The sequence below is a fragment of the Bos grunniens genome, chromosome 15 (genome assembly GCF_055505025.1).
Source record: "Bos grunniens cultivar Pamir isolate PY7600 chromosome 15, Bosgru_T2T1.0, whole genome shotgun sequence".
Lineage (NCBI taxonomy): Eukaryota > Metazoa > Chordata > Mammalia > Artiodactyla > Bovidae > Bos > Bos grunniens.
In genome coordinates, this window is record NC_141179.1 from 57,189,870 (window position 1) to 57,204,278 (window position 14,409).

General features: G+C 39.3%; 1 protein-coding gene across 1 annotated transcript in view; it reads right to left on the reverse strand.

Moving 5' to 3' along the window:
- The window catches only part of LOC147358329 (glycerophosphodiester phosphodiesterase 6-like), a 95,196-nt gene that overhangs the window by 20,496 nt on the left and 60,291 nt on the right, over positions 1-14,409 (reverse strand). The window contains exons 11-12 of the mRNA XM_086338192.1: positions 5,858-6,079; positions 3,303-3,457 (exon numbers count right to left, since the gene is read on the reverse strand). Of these exons, the coding sequence (XP_086194318.1) occupies positions 3,303-3,457; positions 5,858-6,079 (377 nt within the window). The remainder of the gene's footprint in view (positions 1-3,302; positions 3,458-5,857; positions 6,080-14,409) is intronic.

Below are 14,409 nucleotides of genomic sequence, written 5' to 3' on the forward strand. Positions count from 1 at the left end.
TTCAGTGAGAAGCCCACACACTGCAACTACAGAGTGGCCCCCACTCACTGCAACTAGAGAAAAGCCTGTGCAGCAAGAAAGACCCAGCACAGCCAAAAATAAAAAATAAAGAGAGCAAAGTCTGAATAAGCTATTAACTCTTAATTAAAAAATTGTGTTCACATGAAAACCTATACACAAATATTCACATTTATGAAAAATAGCTCATAAATTGATGAAACAATCAGATATCCTTCAGTTGATGAATAATTAAAGTTTAGTGCATTCATACAATGGAATACTATTCAGCAATGAAAAAGAACCAGCTGCTGACACATGAAACAGTCTTTATGAATCTCAAAAGGAATTACACTGAGTGGAAAAAAGCCAGTCACAACAGGTTGCACACTCTATGATTCTTCTATATATTTTTCTTAATACGACAAAATTTCAGAAGTGCAGAAGAGATTATTCATTGAGGAAGTTAGGTTTTGAGGTGAGTTGGATATGCAAGGAAGGGGAATGTGGTTATCAGAGGGCAACAAAAGGAATACGTCTGGTGACTAAACAAGCCTATATCTTGGTTGTGATGTTGAATCCACAAACACACATATGATAAAACTGCACATAGATCTATATATATTAATACAGAAAAACACACAAAAATGAATATAAGTTGGGGAAATTTGAATAAGATTGGTGGATTGCATCCATTTCAGTATCTTGGTCTTGATATCATACCAAAATGTTGCAAGTTTTACCACTGGAGTAAACTGGGTAAGGTACAGGACTATTTCCTATTATTCCTTACATGTTAACATGCAACCACCTCAAAATAAAAAGTTCAATCTGAAAAATATTCTAGACTATTTAAAAAATATAATAAAGTATATTCTGGGGGTTAAAAATAAAGTATTATTAAATATCATTTACAAGAACAATAGCACAAATGGCAGAAGGTAGTAAATGGAATTATGAAAGTGAAAGTGGAGAGTGAAAAAGTTGGCTTAAAGCTCAACATTCAGAAAACGAAGATCATGGCATCTGGTCCCATCACTTCATGGGAAACAGATGGGGAAACAGTGGAAACAGTGTCAGACTTTATTTTTCTGGGCTCCAAAATCACTGCAGATGGTGACTGCAGCCATGAAATTAAAAGATGCTTACTCCTTGGAAGGAAAGTTATGACCAACCTAGAGAGCATAGTGAAAAGCAGAGACATTACTTTGCCAACAAAGGTCCATCTAGTCAAGGCTATGGTTTTTCCTGTGGTCATATATGGATGTGAGAGTTGGACTGTGAAGAAGGCTGAGTGCCGAAGAATTGATGCTTTTGAAGTGTGGTGTTGGAGAAGACTCTTGAAAGTCCCTTGGACTGCAAGGAGATCCAACCAGTCCATTCTGAAGGAGGTCAGCCCTGGGATTTCTTTGGAAGGAATGATGCTAAAGCTGAAACTCCAGTACTTTGGCCACCTTATGCGAAGAGTTGACTCATTGGAAAAGACTCTGATGCTGGGAGGGATTGGGGGCAGGAGGAGAAGGGGACGACAGAGGATGAGATGGCTGGATGGCATCACTGACTCGATGGACATGAATCTGAGTGAACTCTGGGAGTTGGTGATGGGCAGGGAGGCCTGGCGTGCTGCGATTCATTGGGTCGCAGAGTCAGACACGACTGAGCGACTGAACTGAACGGAAGGACTTAATATCAATAACCTCAGATATGCAGATGACACCACCCTTATGGCAGAAAGTGAAGAGGAACTAAAAAGCCTCTTGATGAAAGTGGAAGAGGAGAGTGAAAAAGTTGGCTTAAAGCTCAACATTCAGAAAACTAAGATCATGGCATCTGGTCCCATCACTTCATGGCAGACAGATGGAGAAACAGTGGAAACAGTGTCAGACTATTTTTTTTTTTGGCTCCAAAATTACTGCAGATGGTGATTGCAGCCATGAAATTAAAAGATGCTTACTCCTTGGAAGGAAAGTTATGACCAACCTAGATAGCATATTGAAAAGCAGAGATATTACTTTGCCAACAAAGGTCTGTCTAGTCAAGGCTATGGTTTTTGCAGTGGTCATGTATGGATGTGAAAGTTGGACTGTGAAGAAAGCTGAGCGCCAAAGAATTGATGCTTTTGAAGTGTGGTGTTGGAGAAGACTGTTGAGAGTCCCTTGGACTGCAAGGAGATCCAACCAGTCCATCCTAAAGGAGATCAATCCTGGGTGTTCATTGGAAGGACTGATGATGAAGCTGAAACTCCAATACTTTGGCCACTTTATGTGAAGAGTTGACTCATTGAAAAAGACCCTGATGCTGGGAGGGATTGAGGGCAGGAGGAGAAGGGGATGACAGAGGATGAGATGGCTGGATAGCATCACTGACTTGATGGACATGAGTTTGAGTGAACTCAGGCGTTGGTGATGGACAGGGAGGCCTGGCGTGCTGCGATTCATGGGGTCGCAAAGAGTCAGACACGACTGAGCGACTGAACTGCACTGAAGGACTTAATATTCTGTACTTTATACTGTGGAATAATATTAATTCAAGTGGAGTGTAATAAATCGGCAATACCTTTTATTGGTATCTAGGTGAATACAACAGCGTAGTTCAAGGCTTGAAATACAGAAAAGTAACTAGGGGAATTTTTATTGGCCAAGGGGGATTTTGGATATATATCTATAATTATATCTACATCTATACTCATAATTATAGCTACATCTCTATCTCTAAGGATACTTTGTTTTTGCCGCATTTAGAGTTATCTGAAAAAAATCACTTTTAACAGGAATGGTATAGGGATTAATGTAAGCAGTGATTAATAAATTTGAAAAAGTTATTTTATTCCCAGGTACTTTTAATTCTGAAAATGTATCTCTAATATTTATAAATTTGATGTTTAATAATTTTTTTTACACTATAAGAGATCTTGATATCTGGATCACAAAGCCATTTATAAGGTACTGGAATCTCTCTGGTAATGGCAGGGGATATCAACAACTTTTTGAGTTCTGACTTTTCAAACACTTACATTATTTAAAAAGAAAAACACCAAGAATACACAAAAGTGGGTTAAATGATCAGAGATTGGGGGACAGGAGTAGGGGCTAAAGACTGTGTTCCAGGAACAGAGTCTACCCTTAATAAATGTTTTTTGGCAGACAGGGAGGGAAAGATAAGAAGAGGAAAATAGAGAATTTCATAAAGATAGCCACACACAGAAATTCTTGAGATGGGAGGAGAAATCCCGGTAGCTTGGCTGGGATGCAGATTTTGTGCAAGAAAGGCAACACACACCAAGAGAGGTGTGGTTAAACACTTACTTCAACCCATTGTAGAACAAGTTCTTGTAGTCAACGTTTATTCTAGTGATCTTTTCTTTTGTAAGTCTTTCGATGGTGAATAACCGGCCAATGTGCTGAAAACCAGGAGCTTTGCTCCTGACGTAATCCCTCTCAGAACCTGGTAACCAAATAATCTGCAAGGAGAAACAGTAATTCTTTCAGTGGATAATCAGCTGTCTAGGTACAAACAGCCTCATGTAGAATGGGAGAAGTCTCATTCCAACATGAGTAACAGTTTATAGGGAGCAGAGATTCTAGTCCTTGATGAAAGAGTCAACCTGGCCTAATATTGTCTAGTGAACCATAATGGGCTTTCACCAGGGTTATTCTGGAGCTGAGTTTTCCCGGTTAACATCGTGGGGCCAAGGGTTCACTGTATCACTACACTAGCTAAAGTGGTTGAGTAGGTGGTAGGTGTGGAGGAGGGGTTGGAATCACAAACATCTCCTTGGGCTGATAATGATACAAATCATCTTTGAGAAGAGTAATTTCCTGTCAACAGGAAATGCTATTATGACTCATCTGTGGAAAGAGTTCTATTTGCAAAATGACAGATATTTGTTTCATTCATGGCATTCTTCCATATTCTGAGAATTAAAGATATGTGGAATGACTGACTGCCAAAAGGCAGAGCTTTCTGGAAAACATGATGAATAAGTTTTCTGCTGAAATAAGAACTTTCTATATCATAAATGAAAGCTGATAATGAAAGTCTTAGCGTTCCCTTTCTCTAAGGGATCATGTTGATCATGGTGCAAGTCACATCATATAGCTATTACACACAATCCCTTTCAACACAGTGGTGACATTTGATTTGCAATAGCAAACAGCCTCAATGTTTTCCCTACTGATACAAATTTAACTGGCTCATTCATAGACTATCACATATATTGGGTTGACCAAAAATTTTGTTCTTTTCTTTTTTTTTCCTGTAAGATGGCTTGAGCAGCACTTACTTGTCTTTAACTTCATTTGAGACAATTTTATTAGATTGTATTGTGACAGCTGAAATATTAGTGTGCATTAAAAAAACATCAAAATTGGAGGATTTTAATGTTGAAGAAGAAAGAAAAAAATCACATTTTTGACATATTAGGCTTTATTTTTTCAAGAAAAGTAAAAACACAACTGAAATGCAAAAAAAAAAAAAAAAAGATTTGTGCAGTGTATGGAGAAGGTGCTGTAACTGATGGAACATGTCAAAAGTGGTTTGTGAAGTTTCATGCTGGAGATTTCTCGCTGGATGATGCTCCACGGTCATAAAGACCAGTTGAAGCTGATAGTGATCAAATTGAGGTATTAATTGAGAACAATCAATGTTATACCACATGGGAATAGCCAACATACTCAAAATATCCAAATCAAGTGTTGAAAATCATTTGCACCACCATGGTTATGTTAATTGCTTTGATGTTTGGGTTCCACATAAATTAAGGGAAAAAAAAAACCTTCTTGAAGGTATTTTTGCAAGCGATTTTCTATTGAAACATAATGAAAATGTTCTGTTTTTAAAACATGTTGTGACAGGTGATGATAACTGGATACTGTACAATAATGTGGAATTGAAGATACCATGGGGCAAGCAAAATGAATTATCACTAAGCACACCAAAGGCCAGTCTGCATTCAAAGAAGGTGATGATGTGTCTGGTGGGATTGGGAGGGGGCAGGGGGGTTCTCTATTATGAGCTCCTTCCAGAAAACCAAATGATTAATTCTGCAAGTACTGCTCCCAATTAGACCAACTGAAAGCAGCACTCAACAACAGGCAACCAGAATTAGTCAGAAGAAAATGAATAATCTTTCATCAGAATAATGCAAAATCTCATGTTTCTTTGATGACCAGGCAAAAACTGTTACAGCTTAGCTGGGAAGTTCTGATTCATCTGCTGTATTACCAGACATTGCATCTTTGGATTTCCATTTATTTTGGTATTTACAAAATTCTCTTAATGGAAAAAATTTCTATTCCCTGGAACGCTGTAAATGGTACCTGGAACAGTTCTGCCCCAAAAGATAAGAAATTTTTGGAAGATTAAATTATGAGGTTGCTTGAAAAGTGGCAAAAGATAAGGCCTCCCAGGTGGCACAGTGGTAAAGAAACCGCCTGCCAATGCAGGAGATGCAAGAGACACAGGTTTGATCTCTTGGTTGGGAAGATCCCTTGGAGTAGGAAATGGCAACCCACTCTAGTACTCTTGCCTGGAAAATTCCACGGACAGAAGAACCCAGTGGGTTATAGTCCATGGAGTGGCCAAGAGTCGGACACGACTGAGCATGCACCTTTAGCTCTTTTTTAGTGAAACAAAACAGTGGATATGTTGCTCAATAAACCTCTTGGTAAAAATAAAATGTGTCTTTTATTTTTACTTAAAAACTGAAGGAATTTTTGGCCAACCCAGTAGCTATATAAGCAGCCAACTCCATTTTCTACAGGGAGTAGAACCATTCCGGGGAAGATTACAAGGTAGTTCAGGTTCAAATGCTATGCTACCCACTTCCCAACCTCTACCATAAATACTGAGATAGACGTACCAGATGTTGCTCAATCTTAGAGTCAAGGATCACGCTTACTACAAGGCGGATATACGATGATCTGGAAGGATGTGATCGTGGAGGAGTATAAAGATCAAATATCACCATTTTTTTTGCCTTCCGTGCAATTTCCAATAATTCACTTAGTTTTGGAATCTTCTGATTTCTCGCTCTTTCCCTATCAGCCTCTGATAGAGGTTTCATACCAAAAAATGGTTTGATCTAAAAATAAGTATATCAGAGAAGACATTAGTTGCTATCAAAAGTATTTTCCAATTCTCATGCTTTTAGCCCCACACCAAGCCCTACCTTCGTGTTGGTCCACTACTATTCAGCCCACCAAATCTTCTGAAATACTCGTCCAGAGGTAAGAGTAGCCAAGAGGAGAAATGAAATGTAATCTCCATAGGTAGTGATGGTATTTTCAATGATTTATTCTGTAACAGAATCTGCTGTATTTGAACTGAAGGACCTTCCTATTTTCCTCCTGAGCTTCCTTTTCAACCTTTTCTTAAACTCAAGGTAATATAATTCAGTTTTAGTTTTACTGGTTTCCCACATTTTCTCTCACTGTTCTAGTTATGTGTAGTGTAAAAAAAAGGACTTCAGTTTCAAGCTGAATTGGACTCAATCTCAGCTCTATCACTTACTTGCCTTCTTTGCTGTCTGTGTATGTGTTTAGTCGTGTCTGACTCTTTGCAACTCCATGGATTGTAACACAGTCCTCCAGGGTCTTCTGTCCTTTGGATTTTCCTGGCAAAAATATTGGAGTGGGTTGCCACTTCCTCCTTCAAGGGATCTTTCTTGCCATACTAACCTGTTAAAATCCTTTCTTCTATTTGCAAAGCTTAGTTCAAATGCTACCTTCTTCATGAAGACTTCCTTAAATAATTCTGAACTAAAGAGACTTTGGTGGCATTAAACTCCAATGGTTCATTTTTCAGTTCAGTTCAGTTCAGTCACTCAGTCGTGTCCAAGTCTTTGAGACCCCATGGACTGCAGCACACCAGGCTTCCCTGTTCATCACCAACTCGTGGAGCTTGCTCAAACTCATACCCATTGAGTCAGTGATGCCATTCAACCATCTCATACTCTGTTGTCCCCTTCTCCTCCTGCCTTCAATCTTGGTCAGCATCAGGGTCTTTTTCAATGAGTCAGTTCTTCTCATCAGGTGGCCTAAGTATTGGAGTTTTAGCTTCAGCATCAGTCCTTCCAATGAATATTCAGGACTGATTTCCTTTAGGATGGACTGGTTGGATCTCCTTGCAGCCCAAGGGACTCAAGAGTCTTCTCCAACACCACAATTCAAAAGCATCAATTCTTCAGTGCTCAGCTTTATTTATAGTCCAATACTCACATCCATACATGACTATTGGAAAAATCATAGCCTTGACTAGGTGGACCTTTGTTGGCAAAGTAATGTCTCTGCTTTTTAATATGCTGTCTAGGTTGGTCATAACTTTTCTTCCAAGGAGCAAGCGTCTTTTAATTTTATGGCTGCAGTCACCATCTGGAGTGATTTTGGAGCCCCCCAAAATAAAGTCTCTCACTGTTTCCATTGGTTCCCCATCTATTTGCCATGAAGTGATGGGGCTGGATGCCATGATCTTCTTTTGTTGAATGTTGAATTTTAAGCCAACTTTTTCACTCTCCTCTTTCACTTTCAACAAGAGGCTCTTTAGCTCCTCTTTGCTTTCTGCCATAGGGGTGGTATAATCTGTGTATCTGAGGTTATTGATATTTCTCCTGGTAGCTTGATTTCAGCTTGTGCTTCATCCAGTGTGGCATTTTTCATGATGTACTCTGCATATAAGTTATATAAGCAGGGTGACAATACACAGCCTTGACATACTCCTTTCCTGATTTGGAACGAGTCCATTTCCCCACGTCTGGTACTAACTGTTGCTTCCTGACCTGCATACAGATTTCTCAGGAGGCAGGTAAGGTGGCCTGGTATTCCCATCTCTTGAAGAATTTTCCAGTTTATTGTGAGCCACACAGTCAAAAGCTTTGGCATACTCAATAAAGCAGAAGTAGATGCTTTTCTGGAACTCTCTTGCTTTCTTGATGATCCAATGGATGTTAGAAATTTGATCTCTGGTTCCTCTGCCTTTTCTAAATCCAGCTTGAACATCTGGGAGTTCATGGTTCATGTACTGTTGAAGCCTGGCTTGGAGAATTTTGAGCATTATTTTGCTAGCCTTTTGAGATGAGTGCAATTGTGTGGTAGTTTGAACATTCTTTGGCATTGCCTTTCTTTGGGATCGGAATGAAAACTGACCTTTTCCAGTCCTATGGCCAATGCTGAATTTTCCAAATTTGCTGGCATATTGAGTGCAGCACTTTCACAGCATCACCTTTTAGGATTTGAAATAGCTCAGCAGGAATTCCATGATTTCCCCTAGCTTTGTTCGTAGTGATGCTTCCTAAGGCCCACTTGACTTCACATTCCAGGATGTCTGGCTCTGGTGAGTGTGAGTGATCACACAATTGTGATTATCTGGGTCATGATAATCACAATTCTTAATATCTTCTGCTTCTGTTAGGTCCCTACCATTTCTGTCCTTTATTGTGCCCATCTTTGCATGAAATGTTCCCTTGGTATCTCTAATTTTCTTGACAAGATCTCTAGTCTTTCCCATTCTATTGTTTTCCTCTATTTCTTTGCACTGATCACTGAGGAAGGCTGTCTTATCTCTCCTTGCTATTCTTTGGAACTCTGCATTCAAATGGGTATATCTTTTCTTTCTGCTTTGCCTTTAGCTTCTCTTCTTTTCTCAGCCATTTATAAGACTTCTTCAGACAGCTATTTTGCCTTTTTGCATTTCTTTTTCTTGGGGATGGTCTTGATCCCTGCCTCCTGTACAATGTCACAAACCTCCATCCATAGTTCTTGAGGCACTCTGTCTATCAGATCCAACCCCTTGAATCTATTTGTCAGTTTCACTGTATAATCATAAGGGATTTTATTCAGGTCATACCTGAATGGTCTAGTGATTTTTCCCTACTTTCTTCAATTTCAGTCTGAATTTGGCAATAAGGAGTTCATGATCTGAGCCACAGTCAACTCCTGGTCTTGTTTTTGCTGACTGTATAGAGCTTCTCCATCTTTGACTGCAAAGAATATAATCAATCTGATTTTGGTTTTAACCATCTGGTAATGTCCATATGTAGAGTCATCTCTTGTGTTGTTGGAAGAGGGTGTTTGCCAGTGTGTTCTCTTGGCAAAACTCTGTTAGCCTTTGTCCTGCTTCATTTTGTACTCAAAGGACAAATTTGCCTGTTACTTCAGGTATCTCTTGACTTCCTACTTTTGCATTCCAGTCCCCTATGATGAAAAGGACATCTTATTTGGGTGTTAGTTCTAGAAGGTTTTGTAGGTCTTCATAGAACCATTCAACTTTGCCTTCTTCAACATTACTGGTTGGGGCACAGACTTGGAGTACTGTGATATTGAATGGTTTGCCTTGAAAACGAATAGAAATCATTCTGTCATTTTTGAGATTGCACCCAAGTACTGTATTTTGGACACTTGTTGACTATGAGGGCTACTCCATTTCTTCTAAGGGATTCTTGCCCACAGTAGTACATATAATGGTCATCTGAGTTAAATTCACCCATTCCAGTCCATCTTAGTTCGCTGATTCCTACAATGTCAATGTTCACTCTTGCCATCTCCTGTTTGACCACTTCCAATTTGCCTTGATTCATGGACCTAACATTCCAGGTTCCTATGCAATATTGTTCTTCACAGCATTGGACTTTACTTCCATCACCAGCCACATCAAAAACTGGGTGTTGTTTTCGCTTTGGCTCCGTCTCTTCATTCTTTCTGGAGTTACATTCTTTCTGGAGTTACCACTCTCCTCCAGGAGCATATTGGGCATCTACTGACCTGGGGAGTTCATCTTTCAGTATCCTATCTTTTTGCCTTTTCCTACTGTTCATGGGGTTCTCAAGGCAAGAATACTGAAGTGGTTTCCCATTTCAGTAAGTGGTTAACACCCAAGATGTTTCATTTTTATGCCTCTTTAATTCTGTTCTCTATACTTACTTGTATACTTTTGAAGTCATATTAAAATTCTGGCTTCATATGCTGTTGGTTTGTAACCTCGATAAAACCACTTAGATTCTCAAAATCTTTATTGTCCAAAGTATAAAATGGGAAAGGGGAGGAATGATCTGTGTATTTCTCATGATTACTTTGATTATTAAATATGATAAGATATTTTCTGGGTTTAGGAGCATGTCTGGTACACAGAATATTGCATAATTCACAATAGTTCCCTCACTCTACTGCTTCTACTGAGTATAACTTTTTCACAGCAGGAAATGCCTTTTTTTTTTTTTAAACACAGCATTACATGTTATACCTCAGTCCATATATGTGAAGTGAAAGTGAAAGTCACTCAGTCGTGTCTGACTCTTTGGGACCCCATGAACTACATAGTCTGTGGAATACTCCAGGCTGGAATACTGGAGTGGGTAGCCTTTCCCTTCTCCAGGGGATCTTCCCAACCCAGGGATCGAACCCAGGTCTCCTGCATTGCAAGTGGATTCTTTACCAGCTGAGCCACAAGGGAAGCCCAAGAATACTGGAGTGGGTAGCCTATCCCTTCTCCAGTGGATCTTCCTGACCCAGGAATCGAACCAGGGTCTCCTGCATTGCAGGTGGATTTTTTACCAACTGAGCTATCAGGGAAGCCCAGTCCATATATATATTGCCTATATTGAACTTACTAGACAGCTACTTTTACCATCATTTTCCAATTTCAGATCACTTGTTGGTGAAGTCAATGATAGAAGGTTCTCTCTCAGGAGAAGGAAGCAGTAGCTACCTCACATTTTTTCAAGACTAAAGCAATCTTTTTCTCGACATAAATTTATCTTCAATCTAATTCCACCCTTTGTATTTCTTCTTATTCCCCTATACCCTAAGAAAGCTACCCTTTCTCACTTTTTTCTCAAGAAAGAATCATATTTCATAATATCCACAAGGCAGAATATCAGTGTTGAATGAAACTATAGTTTAGACATGAGCAGAAGTTAATAATTAAGGGTTTTCTTAATCATCATGAAAAGAGAAATCTGCTTCAGAATTCAAGATTTTTGTTAGACTCTACCTGTTCTAGACCAAATGATTCACTTAATTGTTGTGGAAAAACTGGATGGGCAAAGATCAAGATAGGATTTAAATAATTCATTTATGCATAATTTCTAAAATGCCCCTAAATGGCAAAAGGACTAGGAAATGCTCTATACAAGGACATTCATGAAGCCTTTCCTTTTAAGAATAACTTGGACAAAAAATTAAAGTAGTAAAAATCATCAAGATTAACAGGAGAGCTTAAAACTAGATCTGAGTATGTTTTAAGAAGGTGGATTCATTTTGATATTTGGCAAAAGTAATACAATTATGTAAAGTTTAAAAATAAAATAAAACTAAAAAAAAAGAAGTAATAGCTTAAGTTAATGAAGGCTCATTTTTTAAAATATTTAAAATAAGCTGGAATGCTGTTGTTGTTTAGCCAACAAGTTTTGTCTGACTCTTTTGAGACTCCATGGGCTGTCATGGGATTTTCCAGGCAAGAATACTCGAATGGGTTGCCATTTCTTTCTCCAGGGGATCTTCCTGACCCAGCAATTGAACTTGTGGCTTTTGCCATATCTTCTATTGCAGGTGGGTTCTTTACTGCTGAGACACCAGGGAAGTCCCAAGCTGGAATGAGTCAAAGCCAGTTTAGACTATCTGTAACCTGTAGCTTAGTATTTTAAAAAATCTCCAGTAAGTAACAAGATAGAATGAAAACAAACTTAAGTTCTCCACAAAAACATCTTGTTCCTCAAGTAAAAAACAGTATTAAAAGGTTTTCAGTTCTCTATGCTTAGGCTTAGAGAAATTATAAGTAAAAGGGCTGCTAGATGATCCAGTGTATCAACTGGTTAAGAAACAGGACAATTAGGGTTGTGACCAAAATGGCATGGTAGAAAAGCCCTGAGCTCTCCTTCTCCCAAGGGCATACCAAAATTACAACCACTGAAAGAGCAAGTATCTTTGAGAACCACCTGAAGACTAATAGAAAATATTTTCACAACTCCAGATATAAAAAAGGACCTAGAGACACGGTAGGGTGAAGATCCATACTTCAGGGAGGCAATTCACAAAAGGAAGGATAATAATTGCAGAATATTTTCCCCAAGAAGCAAATAGTCTGAGCCCCACATAAGACTGTCTGGCTCAAGGGTCCTGTACTGGGAAAAGAGCCTCCAGAATGTCTGGCTTTGAAGGCCTGCAGTGTTTGTATACTAGAGAGCAGGGAGGTTAAAGGAAATAGATACTCTGCTCTTTCAGGGCGCCCACAAAAACCTCACATGCTCTGAGACTCACCACAAAGACAATAATTTGAAAGGATCCTAGTCAGACTTACTTGCCAATCTTGGCAGAGCCGCTGGAGAGGCGGTAGGAAGTTGGGTCTCACCCTGGGAACACTGACGCTGGCAGCAGCTGCATTTGGGATCTACTTCTACCGCAGAAGCTTTGGTGCTGGACAGCACCATTTTGGATGCCTCCCTCTCATGTATTGGTTCCAGGGCATAGCCTGCCCACCAGGCTTCTAAGCCATTACCATCCCCAGGAAACTCCCTGACCAGGCTATCCAGCCAGCTGCTCCAGGACCTAGCCCTGCCCACTGCCAGGTCAGAACCAGCCCAAGAAGCCCCTAAGCCACATATCCAATCATGCTGGGAAACGATCCCTGTAAGGTAAGGGAGTTAGAGAAGGCAAGGTTCAGAAAAAGAACGAGACTGGCACTTTACAAGAACAAATCACCTTTAATGAAGCGAGAAGGGGCAGCAGTCAGATTAGTGAGTTGCTGCACTTATCCAGGAAGAATAAGTATATATAGGCATGTATGTGGAAAGTTACTGTCTTAAGGGGGCCTGTTCTTCTCCAAGGTTATTCGGAGTAGTTATCGCTTAAATGGCTGGGGCAAGGAATTGTGGAGAATAGTCAGAGGCTGGACCAGCTATGGAGGATGGTATGGAGATTCCCTAAATAACTAGGAATAAAACCACCATATGACCCAGCAATCCCACCTCTAGGCATATACCCTGAGGAAGCCAAAATGGAAAAAGACACATGTATCCCATTGTTCATTGCAGCACTGTTTACAATAGCTAGAACATGGAAGCAACCTAGATGTCCATCGACAGATGAATGGGTAAAGAAGTTGTGGTACATATACACAATGGAATATTACTCAGCTGCAAAAAGGAATGCATTTGAGTCACTTCTAATGAGGTGGATGAATCTAGAACCTATTACACAGAGTGAAGTAAGTCAGAAAGAGAAAGATAAATATTATATTCTAACACATATATATGTAATGTAGACAAATGGTACTGACGAATTTATTTACAGGGCAGCAATGGAGAAACAGACAGAGAATAGACTTATGGACATGGGGAGAGGGGAGGAGAGGGTGAGATGTATGGAAAGAGTAACATGGAAACTTACATTGCCATATGTAAAATAGCGAATGGGAATTTGCTGTATGGATCAGGAAACTAAAACAGGGGCTCTGTATCAACCTAGAGGTGTGGGATGGGGAGGGAGGTAGGAGGGAGGTTCAAAAGGGAGGGGATATATGTATACCTATGGCTGATTCATTTTGAGGTTTGGCAGAAAACAACGAAATTTTGTAAAGCAATTATCCTTCAATAAAAAAAAATTTTTTTAAAAGTAAAACAAAACAAATATAACAAAACAGAACATCATAGATACAGAGAATGAAGTAGTGACTGCTAAAGGGAAGGAGTGATGGCTAAAACAGGTAAGATTAAGAGGTACAAAAGTCCCTGATGCTGGGAAAGACTGAGGGCAGGAGAAGAGGGCGTCAGAGGATGAGAAGGTTGGATGACATCACCGATGTAGTGGATATGAACTTGGGCAAACTTTAGGAGATGGTGAGGGACAAGGAGGCCTGGCATGCTGTAGTCCAGGGGGTCACAAAGAATTGGATATGACTGGGCAACTAAACAACAACGAGGTACAAACTTCCAGTTATAAAATATACAGGTCAGAGAAATATAATGTACAGCAAAGGAAATATAGTCAATAATATCATAATAACTCTGTATGGTAACAGATGTAAGCAGACTTATTGTAGTGATCATTATGTAACATATAAAAATATCAAATCACCATGTTGTCCACTTGAAACTAATATAATATTTTATGTCAATAAATCTTCAGTTTTAAAAAAGGACAATTATGTAAAATCTTCTTAGTGATGCCACTTAGAGGGAAAGATTACCACTCAACAGATAATTCTGAGAACCAGCTGTAAACATAAATGAACAATAATATCATTTTCCATATGATTTCCATATCTTATCCATAACAGGTACCACTACTTTTACTATTAATCCCACTACGGAAGTAAACCAGGTTGCTCAGAGTACTAACACTATTCATGCAGAGAGAATTTCTAACAATATTAAGTCCGTTTCTATTTACCAACCTATGACTGTTATTTTGAGACTATTGTCAT